Source organism: Prionailurus bengalensis, chromosome B4, assembly GCF_016509475.1.
Source record: "Prionailurus bengalensis isolate Pbe53 chromosome B4, Fcat_Pben_1.1_paternal_pri, whole genome shotgun sequence".
Lineage (NCBI taxonomy): Eukaryota > Metazoa > Chordata > Mammalia > Carnivora > Felidae > Prionailurus > Prionailurus bengalensis.
The window spans coordinates 45,692,534-45,706,120 of record NC_057358.1 but is presented as its reverse complement, the minus strand read 5'-3'; the positions used below and the strand labels follow the sequence as shown (position 1 = coordinate 45,706,120).

General features: G+C 46.2%; 1 protein-coding gene across 2 annotated transcripts in view; it reads right to left on the bottom strand.

Annotated features, from left to right (window-relative positions):
- The window catches only part of ETV6 (ETS variant transcription factor 6), a 257,241-nt gene that overhangs the window by 27,364 nt on the left and 216,290 nt on the right, over nt 1-13,587 (bottom strand). For both annotated transcript variants that reach the window (XM_043561574.1, XM_043561573.1), the window contains exon 4: nt 12,565-12,699. In XM_043561574.1, coding sequence (XP_043417509.1) covers nt 12,565-12,699 — 135 coding nt within the window. The remainder of the gene's footprint in view (nt 1-12,564; nt 12,700-13,587) is intronic.

The following is a 13,587-nucleotide window of genomic DNA, read 5'->3' as shown; positions in this document are numbered from 1 at the left end:
AGGGTCCTCCCCAGTTCCCGTTAGCAGGGGGCCGGTAGAAAATGAACCGGAAGTTGTGGAATCTGTCAGGGAATAGAGTGTGGAGTTGCCCGAATGGCAAAAAATTGAGAAAGCAAACCCATAAAGGAGAGAGCCTCAGGGGGAGCAGCCGCTAAATTGGCACATAAAGTTCCCTCAAATCCTTAACATGTGCTCCTGAACAGCGCATGTGCAGGGGGAGCTCTAAAGAGCTCAGTGGAAAGCAACAGCTGTATGGCTGAAAGATAAGAGCAGGAATGTCAGTTACTGGCCCCTGTATTGGAGACAGAATTCAGAATTTGAATCCTAGCAACAAAGGCTCTGTAAACACCTCAGGCTGTTTATTAGCCCAGAACGGCCACACCTTAGGAGTAAGGCCTATGCTCCAGAACAAAGGGATTTTCTTGAGGGCTAAAGGCAAAACTGAAATGGATCTGCCCTAACCAAATGCAGGACCAAGTCACCACAAATTCAAAGTGACTGGCTAGTCATTTACCTGCTGGAACAAAAATCAACATTCTTCAGAGGAATGTAACACAATCTAGAGTCTCTACAATGTATCACGTGTAATGTCCAGTATTCAATAAAGATGTTCTGGATATGTGAAAACAAAACAAAACAAAACAAAACAAAACAAAACAAAACAGAAAAATGTGACCCATAATCAACAGGAAAGGCAGTCAACAGAAAAAGACTCTGAGATAATCTAGGTGTTAGTATTAGCAAAAAAGAACCTTAAAGGATATTGAGAAATTTAAGGGTAAGCACTTGAAGGAAATGATGGTCATAATGAGATATAACAGATAGAGAATTTCAGAAGAGAAGTGGATACTATAAAAAAAAAGATTCGAGTACTGAAAAATACAGTATATGAAAGATGGACTTAACAACAGATTAGAGATAACAGAAGGAAGGGTTCATAAATTTGAAGACAGATCAATAAAAGTTAAAAACAAAACCAAATAAACAAATGGATCCTCAGTGACCTGTGGAACAATATTAAATGGTTTAATGGATATGTAATTGGAATCCAAAGAGAGAACAGAAAGAATGAAGCCAAAAGAAAAAAAAAAGAAAAGAAAAAAAGAAAAAGAATAATGACCAAATGGCTCCCAAATTTGGTAGCAACAACAACAGCAAACTTAAAGACCCGAGATGCTCAGCAAATACCAAGCAGGATAAATACAAAAGTTACATCCAGGCATATCATAGTCAAACTGCTAAAAACCAAAGATAAAGAGAAAATCCCCAAAGCAACCAGAAGTGGGGAAAAAGATATACTATGTACACAGGGAAAGTTATACTAATTATGGATAACTCCTTTTAAACACCCAGAGAGAGAGAGAGAGAGAGAGAGAGAGAGCGCTCAAGTATGTGCACAAGAAAGATATGGATGGAGACCTAAAGATTTAAGGAGACTTAGAGACACATAAACCATCTGCAATGTATAGACGCTTGCTTGGATTCTGATTCAAGGAAATGGTAAAAACATTTATGACATAGTTGGAAAAAATGTGAACATTAATAAGGTATTTGATGATACTGAAGAACTGTTAGTTTTCTGGTGATGTGATGGTTTTGGGTTTATGACTTCATAAAGGGTCCTTATCTTTTCAGACCTGTACTGATATATTTACAGATGAAATTATATCCAGAATTTGCTTTAAATTAATTTGAAATGAAATTAATTTGAAAGCAGAGAGTAGGTGGGGCACAGAAGAAACAAGACTGGTCATGAATTGATTAATGGAGCTTGTGATGGGTACACGGTGGCTCATTAACTAATTCTAATTTTGTGTAAGTTTGATATTTTCCACTATAAAAAGTTTTTTTTTTTAAGTTTTATTTATTTATTTTGAGAGAGACAGAGACCGCACAAGTAGGAGAGGGACAGAGACAGGGAGAGAGAACCCCAAGAGGGGATTCTGGCAGTGCAGAGCCTGATGCAGGTCCCGAACTCATGAAACCATGAGATCATGACCTGAGTTGAAACCAAGAGTCGGATGCTTAACCGACCAAGCCACCCAGGTGCCCCTGTTTTTTGTTTTTATAAGTACTTAGTCAAGCTTGCAAGGATACACGTTGGGATAACAAGTACTAAATTCTTCACTTTAACCCAAACGCAAATACATGCTTACAGGGTACTTAACTGATTAGGCTCATGGAGTTAATTTTTTTTTTTTAACGTTTATTTATTATTGAGAGACAGAGAGACAGAGCATGACCAGGGGAGGGGCAGAGAGAGGAGGAGAGACAGAATCCGAAGCAGGCTCCAGGCTCCGAGCTGTCAGCACAGAGCCCGATGTGGGGCTCGAACTCACAAACCGCGAGATCATGACCTGAGGGGAAGTCGGATGCTCAACTGACTGAGCCACCCAGGCGCCCCCCCACGGAGTTAACTTTAATGGCTGAGATTATTAGCGTGATAAAATGACCTGCCATCTTTTGGGGATGAGGCAGATTTTCCTTTCATAGCTAATAAGGATCTCAACTCTGCTGTCCACAAAAATGAATTTCTCTCTTCTCTGTCACAGAACACGATCACGATAAGCAACTACTTAAAATGGTTGCATTTCGAAGTTTTGTGCATTTTCTTCTCAATGCCATTTTCTCCCTTTACTTAAAAGCTTATTAAGGTTTAACAATACCTAAGGATGATGAAGACCGTGTACTGAAAAATCCTATTTCCTGAGTCCATTTCCTGTCTTACAAATTTCAAAACAGAAACAGGCGTTGGCCAGTAGTCTGGTCACCTGCAGGCTTTCTTTGATGTCTTGGGCTTCAAGGATCAGCCTATGGGTGTGAGCTCGGGGCAAGCCTTAGGAAGTCTGGGTGGACTATGAGAGGAAGACTTTTCATGCCAAGGGTAAAAGAGGAACTGATGTAATGTCCTGGAGAGATTTCACTCTCCGTTCCTGCCCAGATCTTTGGGAACAATGAAGGAGGGAGACAGTGCTCTGGATAATCCAACTCAGATTGTACTTTTGACTCTGGGTCCAGGCAGGAACAGGACTTGGAGGAGCTTGATTTATTTATTTCTCTGCAGACACCACTCAAAGAGGAAGTACTTGATGAAGTTGATAACATTAATGGTAGAGAACTGGATCCAAGGGTATTTAATTCCAGGCTCCTGGTGGTCTGGGCACAACCACTGTCAAGGCCGAAAGTCCCGCAATAAGACCTTCCAAGCTTTGTTTCAGTTTGCAAAGCATGCGCCCACGTATGGAGTAGGCTATGACGCTCCTACCCTGCCGCCTGCTGCCCCTGTTATTACAAGTTGGCAGCAGGGGATGGAAACTTCTGAGACCAGAGCCGGCAGGCAGAGAAGCTCCGGACACAGGAAATGCACTGAGCGGACAGTGGGTGCATTAAATCCCCCAGATGTAGGAGTCTTCTGTCTAAAACAAGAAGATTTTTTTGGTCTGGCCTTGATGTCTGGGTTTGTTCTTGGTGAACTGCCCAGCTGGAGAGCTGGGAAATTATCCACATTGCCCTCGGTCTGAAGGTCTTGATACGGGAGGGAAATGCGCAAGAAAGCCACACATAATTAGTCAGTGTGGGCATGGAGGGAAGGGGGCAGGGACGACCAAGGACTGGTAGGGAACCCATCCTGGTTGAAAGTGTTTTCTAATCCCAAACCTTTCTCTTTGCAGACCTCTTTTAGGTACAAATAATCCCAAACAGCCCAAATAAATTAAGACTTTAAATGTGACGAGCACAAAAAAGGTCTGATTTCTTTTGTCTTCTTTTCTTGTACTCATTAGAAAAGTTTGTCCATTTAAAATTCATCAAAATTTGCCCCAATTTAAACATGTTATAAATAATGAATAACTAGTAAACTTAAACCAACAAAAACCGCCTTTGGTTAAAAGTCATGGGCTTTGCGGCGCCTGGGTGGCTCAGTCGGTTAAGCGTCCAACTTCGGCTCAAGTCATGATCTCACGGTTCGTGAATTTGAGCCCCATGTCGGGCTCTGGGCTAACAGCTCGGAGACTGGAGCCTGTTTCGGATTCTGTGTCTCCCTCTCTCTCTGCCCCTGCTCAGCTCATACTCTGTCTCTCAAAAAAGTGAATAAACATAAAAAAAAAAAAAAGTCATGGGCTTTAAGTAGGAAATTTCCAGGGTAGAGCAAAGGCTGGAGCTTGTATCTCACACACCAGGATGACATTTCCACCACTATGCTTTCCCAAGGCCATGGGCAGCGATAAGAGAAGCTAGTCAGTGAGATGCAAATCAACAGGCCCAGCAGGTGACTTACTCAATCAGCCTCAGTCCACTGTGTTCCACATTCTGAAAGGAACCACTTCCCAGCATGACTTTGTAAAAGATTAGTGGGAACCACAAATGATACGAAGAGCTATAGAGATTAAATGCTCTTGGTCTTCAGGTGCAATTCAAAATAGATTTCCTACACACGCTTAGGGTCTGTCACCCCTTGCTATGGGTTGAACTGTGCTGCCTGCCTCTTCTCCCATACCCTTCAATTCATATATTGAAGTCCCAACCCCTATGCCTCAGAATGTGACCTTATTTAGAAATAGGGTCGTTGCAGATGTCATCACTTAAGATAAAGTCATATTAGAATGGGGGGTTCTCTAACACAATATGACTGGTGCCCTTATGAAAAGGAGAAATGGACACATAGACAGGCACAGATTACATGAACGGAGGGGGACGGTTTTGCCACATAGCGATTACAAACTATGCGTTGAACCACATAACCTTCAGTGATGCCAACCGTATTTCAAGTAGAGTCTTGGATGCAAAGAGTAAGGAAAAGTGGTCCTTGCTCTCAAGGATATAATAGTCTAATGGAGAAAAGAGACACATAAAAAAACACAAGCAAAGGCTATGGGTGCTGAATTATGAGTCAATGTGCACAGGGCGCATGCCAGGTGATGATGAAGGCAGAGATCTACCAGTCAAGGAATACCTAAGGTGGCCAGCAGACCACCAGAAGCTAAGAGAGAGGCACAGAACAGCCTCTCCCTCCCAGCCCTCAGAAGGAACCGATCCTGCCCTCACCTTGATCTTGGACTTCTAGCCTCCAGAACTGTGAGACAATAAATCCGTTGTTTAAGCCACCCAATTTGTGGTACTTTGTTATGGTGGACCTAGCATACTAACACATCGCCCCCCCGCCCCGCCGCCACCACCTGCCCCTTCCTTTTCCAAGAGGTCCCACTGAGATATTCCACTGACTTCCACCTGCCCATTTCAGTCTATTCACCTCGCAAGTTGCAACTGTCACTAAAGGGCCTGAGAAGAAAACCAGAAGTTTGGAGCGTATGATGCGCAGATGTGTGAGGTCGTAAACAAAGAATCCTACGTGAGCTCCCAGAAAACTCAAGGCAGGTGAACTGCAGGACTCTGAGGTTTCATCTTTATTGCCTGTGGGCAGGATAGCCTCCAAACAGGCTAGCCTCTGCCAGTGGCTCAGCACAGAAGGCACAGAGCCAGTCTGCCAGCCTCGGTCTCAGTAAAGCCGCACAAAAGAAGTGAATGAAGAAACCAGCGGGGTCAGGTTTCAAATGAGCCAATTAGACATGTGGGGGTAAACCCTGTGAATCATTTATAGGGAGGGGGCATAGAGATAAGTCAGAGTGCTGGAGAGGGGAAAGAGCAAGATAACAGAGGGCTTCCTGCTCTGGAGGTGAACCCCAACCGCCCCAGTCCCCTTATCTCAAAGCGCTCAGATAGCACTTCCCCAGGGCTAAGAGGAAGTTTCTTGAAAACTTCCCGGGTACCTGGGGAGAGTTAGTCATGCATATTACGGATCTCTTGCGCTAAAGTTTCTGGTTTAATAGAGCCAGCTAGCCCCTGGCTACGGGCAGCCTCCACATGACTGGAGGACGCCAGAGGAGGCGGGGAAGGTGAGCGGGCCCTCTCTGAAGGAGACTGATGGTCTAGACAGATGAAGAAGCTCTGTGCACCACGCCAGGGTTCCACACTCTCCCGTCACAATCAAATGTTCCATCAGAGGACAAGGGTCAGAGGGTAAAAGGTCACACTGCCCCAGCCTCTGAAACATAGGAAGCAAAGCAGGACAAAGGGGCCCTAGACAGGGGGAGAAGGAGTTAAGAGAAGAGTGGGAATGAGGAGGCCAAGGGCAAAAGTGTTCCCTGGTGTCCCGGGGGGACAACAGGAAGTCAAGATTTGCTGGTCTTCCTCTGGGGGGACCTCATTGTCTCCAGCCAGACCCAAGAATCACAGAATTAAAAGGGGCACAAGAGGTTAACCTTGCGGTGCTTAACCGTGAGAGGAGACAGTTGGAAGGGTCCCAACGGGGTCACAGAGGACCGACCCTGTGCCTGCTACAGTGAGGTAACAAAATATGAGCACCACTCATTTTCAAAACAGGCTGTGCCCTGCGAGCAACCGGGGTTGGTGTTTGAAATGTATTTTCCCATAGAATGTAACGCAGGGGGCCTGGTGTGCCTGTGAAGGAATTCTGTTATCAGGGCGCGGGGAGGCAGCAAGGCCCTCCCTGTGTCCGGGATGCACAAACCCGGTGTCCGCACACAGTGTGTTTAGTCACAATAACTGAAATGATTAGGACGGCTGGGATTGGAGGTAAGAGAAACAAAAACCCCGACCATTGCACAGCAATGTGAACACGCTTACACTACCCGACTGTATGCAAAATGGCTTAGAATGGCTTAAAAATGGCTACAATGAGGGGCTCCTGGGTGGATCAGTCGGTTAAGCGGCCCATTTCGGCTCAGGTCATCATCATCTTGCGGCCCGTGGGTTCGAGCCCCGCATCGGGCTCCGTGCTGATAGCTCGGAGCCTGCTTCTGTTTCCGTGTCTCACTCTCTCTCTCTCCCCCTCCCCCATTCATGCTCTGTCTCTCACTGCCTTTCAAAAATGAGTGAATGCCAAAAAAATTTTTTAAAAATGGCTAAGATGATGTTATGCATATTTAATCACAATGAAATATTTTTTAGGCGGAAGAAAAAACCCCAACCAAACAGTGGTAAGAAATATCCAATAATGGTAATGAGTAACATTTCCTGAGTGACAGCTCTTGTTCTAAGGGCATTTGCCACACTAACTTGATTCTTTTCTTAAATCAATCATATCCAACGGGTATTGCCACTATCCTCCTTTTACAGCTGGAAACGGAGAGACAAGGAAGTTAAGCAACTTGCGTAAACTCACACAGCCGGTAAACAGGGGAGCTGGGATCTGAACCCAGATGGTCGGGATCCAGAGCCCGTGTGCACACACACACCAACCCCATTGTGCTCTCTGGCTCCGGTAAGCATTACAGGATTAACACAGATGTCAAACCCTAGCCAATGGCCTCCCTGACACCTTAATCTCATCAACACGGTTCCAGTAAGACTAGAGAATCAGGGAAGTTTTTACAGCAACCAGTAAGAGGATGGCTGGATCAGCTAAAAACTTTATCTACCCGGGTGCCTATTCAGCAGCTATCCTGAGGGGCCAGCTCCAAGGGAGCCAAAGGGCTGGTTCCCAAGGGGGTGACAGCCAGCGCTCCTGCTCTCAGAAGCCAGTGTCTGACTCCGAGCCCACACTTCTCCCAGGCTGGGGATTTTCTTCATGCCAAGTCCATTTGTTCTGAGGCGTTCAACGATCTCTAGTGGGTTAAGGCAGTCCGAATTAGCGTGAGTTTTTAGTATGATGAGTTGCAGACATACAGCGGTATCTCAAAAGTTATCTCTGACGGTTTTGTTTGTTTGTTTCGATTTTCAAGTGCTGTGAGGCAGAAAAACTGTAAGCAGGCTTGCCGGGCACCTGCCATCCTGTACCCCAGTCAGGGGTCCTGGTCTCCCCAGTTCTTCTCATTGCCCCATCTTTGGTCCTGTTTCCAGGAATTAATGTGCACAAGACACATTAACAAAAATGTTATTTGGTTAGCTCATTCATGCTGCAATGGAATGAACACAGGCATCAGAGCAAAGCAGACCCAGGGCACTCGGTAAGTGTGTAATCTGGGGGCTCTTGGCCTCTATTTCCTCACCCATCAGGTGGGGATAACATTACCTTCCTTATAGGGTAGTTGAGAAGAGGAAATGGTTTAGACACCTAAGAGCTTAGAACAGGGCCTGGCACACAGCAAAGACCCAATAAACGTTAGCTGTTATTTTGTCACTATGAAGCAGATTCACAGACCTCATCTTCTTTAATGATCTCATTAGAATTGTGTAAGATTTTCTTCCTCCAGAGCAGTGTTTGGGCACTCGGATTTGGTAGTGGGGGAGGGTGGGGTGGAAGCGAAACATTTCTTGCCATAAAGCAATCACATAAATGAAAATCTGCGGGCAATCCCGGAACGCATGCCACCTCCCTCACTCCCCATGGAGAAATGACTTCTCTCTGTTCTCTGGGCCGTCACCGTGTGCTGGTTGTACGGATAATCGAGGTCAACTGTTGTGACACGGGAACGTTCTCACCACTTACGATGTCTGTGTCCACCTGGTGACCAAGGGCTGCTCCAGAGCAAAACTTGTGTCTTAAAAGTGTGTCCACTGTTGCAGAAACAATCACAGCCCTGCGTGTGTGAATATTTTCAAATTAAAGTGATTAGGGGCACCTGCGTAGCTCGGTCGGTTAAGCGTCTGACTTCAGCTCAGGTCATGATCTCATGGTCCGTGAGTTTGAGCCCCGCGTCGGGCTCCGTGCTGTCAGTTCAGAGCCTGGAGCCTGCTTGGGATTCTGCGTCTCCGTCTCTCTCTCTGCTCCTCCCCCACTCACCCTCTATGTGTCTCTCTGTCTCCAAAAGGAATAAGGACTTAAAAAAATTAAAATTAAAGTGATTGAAAATCACCTCCCACTCCCTTAGATGGGGCAGAGGAGAGGGTGGGCAGAGGAGAGGGTGGGACTACAGAGCTGAAAGGGTAAGAGGATGCCCAGAGGGGTCACCGGATGACAGCACATGATAAACACAAATCTTGTTCCTTGTCCCTACAGACTTGTGCAGAGCCAGTCCTACAGGGGTGACTCTGCAGAGCCAGAAGCACATTTCACATTGCTCCCTGAGCTTTCAGGGAATCACGATTCAAGCAGTTTTACCACCAAAGGCCTACCGGCGATCGGATATACGCTTTGGAACAAAGTCTTTCTTTGTAATTACTCCATGGAAGCTAAAAGTAACTGATTTCAGGACCTACGGTGTCAAAAGAAGTTGATATAACTGTGTGTGACCAAATACATTTATTTCATCATCATTTGCCGACTTGACATTTCTGAAGACATTTACCTCCTGGTTTTGGTGAACGAAGCGCTATCGTTTTTCGGTTCGTCTCCTTCCTACGTCACGATCTACCTCACATCTAACTCGTTCATAGCGTGCTGATAAAATGAGTCACAACCATCAAAGAAAAGGGATCCGCTGGAACGGAGGCTTTCGTCACGCGATAAAGGAACCGTGCCACTCTTGGTTTGACTACTCAGAGGGGTAATATCATCGGCAGTTCTTGATATGGTGACACAAGTGAGGACAGACGTGATGTTCAGCTGTTTCTGAGCAACATCAAGCAGGACACATTTAGGTTTTTCTGGATTTTAGTTACCCAAGGCCCTGAAGGTAGATAACATGTCTTGGCCATCTTCTTATCGCCCAGGGAGAACCCAGACTTCGGAGGGAATGCAGGAGTTCAGAGTGCAGGAGATCGGAGACCATTCGGGCTAATCCCTGTCCTACAGCTGGGGAAACCGAGGGCCAGAGAAGAGTAACTCAGCCCTTAAGCTTTGGCAGAATAGAGGATTAGAGCCTGCTCTCCCGACTCCAGAATCCCGCCCTTTCAAAAATGTCATCTAAGCTGACCACGCGTGCTGGCTTGTCTGCGGTGGTCCTGGCTCATGCCCATTTCCCAGCATACTTGCTGGGAGTCCTGTTTCACTGTCGCCGTGGCTCGCTAGGGGCGAGAAATTCTAATGTATAATGCTGCGCTCTCGTAAGTACGCAGGGGAAGAGAGTGGCAATCCTGGCTCTCTAGACATAGGAGGACGTCAGGAGTCTGCTCTGCCCAACTGGAAGCAGTATCATGGCCCACCTCTCCCCTCAGGGCCTGGAGGGGAGCCTCTGAGCCCTAACACCAACCTCCTAGCTTCTGGCACCGCCACATGGCTGCCCGGTGTGATTTCAATGTCACGTACTCAGATGGGGGACCTATGGGGGAAGGGTTGCGAGATTCACCAAGATCTGTCTGTATGGCGAGATCAGTTCCCATTGTGCAGCGATGGATGTCTGAGTTGGTAAAGTCGGTGGGAGGGATGAGGCGAAGTCGCGGGGGGGTGAATGGAACGCTGTCTTTGCGCCTCCCTGTGCCAGGCCGTTGAGGGGCCGATCGGTTCTCCTCCGCAATGTCCCTGTTGTCCTTCCATTCTGTCATATTATCTCTGTGTCACGTCAACAGCAACATACTTTTCCAAAGGACTGTATCCCCAATTATGGGGAACAGATCGTTGGGGGTTAGAGTATTTGATGTGTATAATTTCACTCTAGAGCCTCTTCTTTCAGGACCAGAGCTTTCTGTGTGCTAACAGATGTCCGTATTAGTGTTTTACCATTCACAAGCAAGCATAACAGTATTCATTCTAGAGATCACTCATGTTGAGCTAGATGTGTTCTTCTTTTTTGGTGGAGAAAAGGGAAAGCGGCGGGAGGTGTTCGGAGGTAGGGAACTTGTACCAGTCCGTTCCCCTCTCTAGAGGGTCCCCTTGTTACCAGTGGCAGTCTGGGGACGAACACTCGAGAGCACAGCTCCTTACGGCGTATGCAGTGGTGCGTCTGTATTTACTTAGCCTGACAGCAGCTCTGAGAGGCAGTGAGCCCAGCTTTCTCCATTGATCAGCCCCGGCAAATGAGAACAACGACACGCTAACTTCTGAGTCAAATCAGACCAAGGAGAAGGGAGGAAGGAGAGCCCGTTAAGCCTCCAATCACATCTGGGAATAAAAAGAGGAACAGGAATTCCAAATGGGTTTTTTTTTTTAAAGAGGGGGAGGGAAAAAAAGCCCATCCTTCACCTTTGTATCTGAAGAGGCAAGCTAGGTAATACGGTTCTTGCCTTAATGTCAAGCTTCAGTAAACCTCCTCTGGAATCGCTGCTGGCAATGACGAAAGCCGGAAATGTACAAGGCAGGAAGTGCAAAAGGACGGAGAACCCGAATTGTTGGGGGTTGGGGAGGGCGGCGGCTAAATGAAGCCAGAGTAGAGCAGGAGGAAGAAAGGATGAGAGAGAAACAGGCAGGGAGCAGGCAAGCAACGCTCATTTACTCTCCATCAGGAAAGCAAGGGGCCCTGCTGTGAAGCGCTTGGCTCCAGGAAGCGATGGCGGTCACCCGGAGTCAGGCTGTCTTTTGTGAAGTGTTAATTAAGAAAACAAATAACTTCTCATTTTTTGGTTTGCCAACAACAAAACAAAACGATTAGCCCTGCTCTTGAAGATGCCCACTCGATTTAAGGAAATACCCCCGAGGCACCAGGGGTTCAGGCCCCTAGTAAATCAGGTCCTAAGAGAAAGCACAAGTTTAAAAGTGTTACTTCGGGTCCCCACGTCTGTTGTCTAACTGATCCGTGGAGGGAAGAACATGGACATAACATTCGTCAGAGGCACGAGGCATCGCCGTTCAACGGAATAGGGCACAAAGTAAGATTTTAACAACAGGTTTCTGCACCCAAACACCTGCTTTAGAACAAGGTCCGGGGCCCCAGGTCAATTCTGGCCTTTTTTTCTGTTTTCTACTGACGATTTTATGACCATTGGAGCTTACTGGAGAAGTGGAGCACTGGGTACATCTGAAGTAGGCACTTAGGCTGAGCACACCGCAAGGAACCACCTTTGGTGCACGAAGGTGGAACCCCTGGTCCATCAGAGTTCACAGGGTTGGAGTCCCCCAACTCTTAGTACCCTCTACTCACAAATTTTCAAAGACCCCCTTATGCTCCTTCATTAAAGTCCTTTACATTCAGGGTCCGATATAACCTCCTTGGACTAACTCTGCCAAAGGAAAGTGTTGATTATTGTTGAAACAGGGTGATGGCTCACAGGGGTTTATTTACTTTATTTTCTCTATTTGGGAGAAATCTCTACTGCCTGATATTTTCTAGAACAAAAGGCTGGTGTGTGTGGGGGGGGGGGAAGATAAGCTCTATAACCTAAGTCATCTGATGGCTCTTTGTTCCAGGGGCTCACTCCACCCTACCTCTTCTGCCTAGAGGGTTCCCCACTTTATCCTTGCTTATCAGAATTCTGCTGCACCATCAAGGAAGCCTCCAGAAGCACCTGCTTTATGAGGCTGCCCCTGATGCTTGTGCCTGGATGTAATTTCCCCTCCCAGTCTCTCTTCGTGGTGCCCACTATTACAGCTGTGCTTTGATATACATGGATCTATGCATCTCATTTCTTTATGAATTGTGGAGAACCAAGATTCCGTCCTATTCACCTTGGCATCAATACATGTTTGTTCAATGACGAACCAATCACATGAATAGGAACAACGCATCCAATAAACGATGAAACCTTTTGGATTGTCTAACCCTGATGAAAGGAAAGAAAAGGTTCCTCTGGTACCTTCTTCATGGTTCTGATGCAGTAGGACTTCTGGCTGTGTGTGTATAGAGTTTCCGGGGTGGAAGAAGGGTGAAAAAAGAATCCGAGGTTTCCTCTGCTTCAGAATATGCTGAAGGAGTTCATAGAGCACATCACCTGGGAAGAAAACGGAAAGAGAACTAGAGCAAAGGGAATATTTTAGTTAACACACTGGGCTTCGACTCTATGGGTGGCAATGACGTAATGGTCGGCCAGATGTGCATGGAGCACACAGGGGAAACTCCTAAGGTTGGAGCCATGGGATCGTTGTTTTAATTGGACTTTTTAAATTATGAAAGGAATATACAAAAAATGCTTAAAAAATGCTGAAAACGAGAGAACGGGAAGCACCTATAATCCCATTGCGCAGAGAAAGGAGTCCTGTTACCACTATCTATGGTTTTATAGTGAGAATCAGGCTTGTACTAGGGTTTTGTATGTCTCTTTTTCTCTCCACATTATTGAACGGCTCCACTAGCTGCAAAATGACAGCCCATCGCAGGAAGGTACCGGACTTTGTTGGGCATTTCAACGATTCCAATTTGTTGCTATCATTCTCGCGAAAAATATTTTCCTATCAATCTTTGCTTGCATTTCTGATGAACCAAAGAAGAATGACGAAGTCATTAAGTATGAAAATTTTTGATGCTCCACTGGCAATTCATAGAGAGCTTCCGACAGGAAAAAAACAAAACAAAACAAAAGCCTTTCAAACCCATCCCAACCCCAGGCAGGAAGAGAATAAATATGAAAAACGCACAACTCCAGTCAGAGGGGCTAACTATTAAAGATACCCTATAAAGAACTGGCACATTCTGGGATGCTCCCCTCCTTTAAAAATACACACAGGCATCGCTCCAAGGTTCTACAGGCCTCTAGAAGATCATCTCTAGATGTCAGCCCCTCGCAGAGGATGGTGGGGGCTGGTCTGAACTAGGTGCCTCTGTTCTGATATATTTGGTATTTAAAATGTCCACTGAGTAGTTAAGTAGCAAAACAAAACCT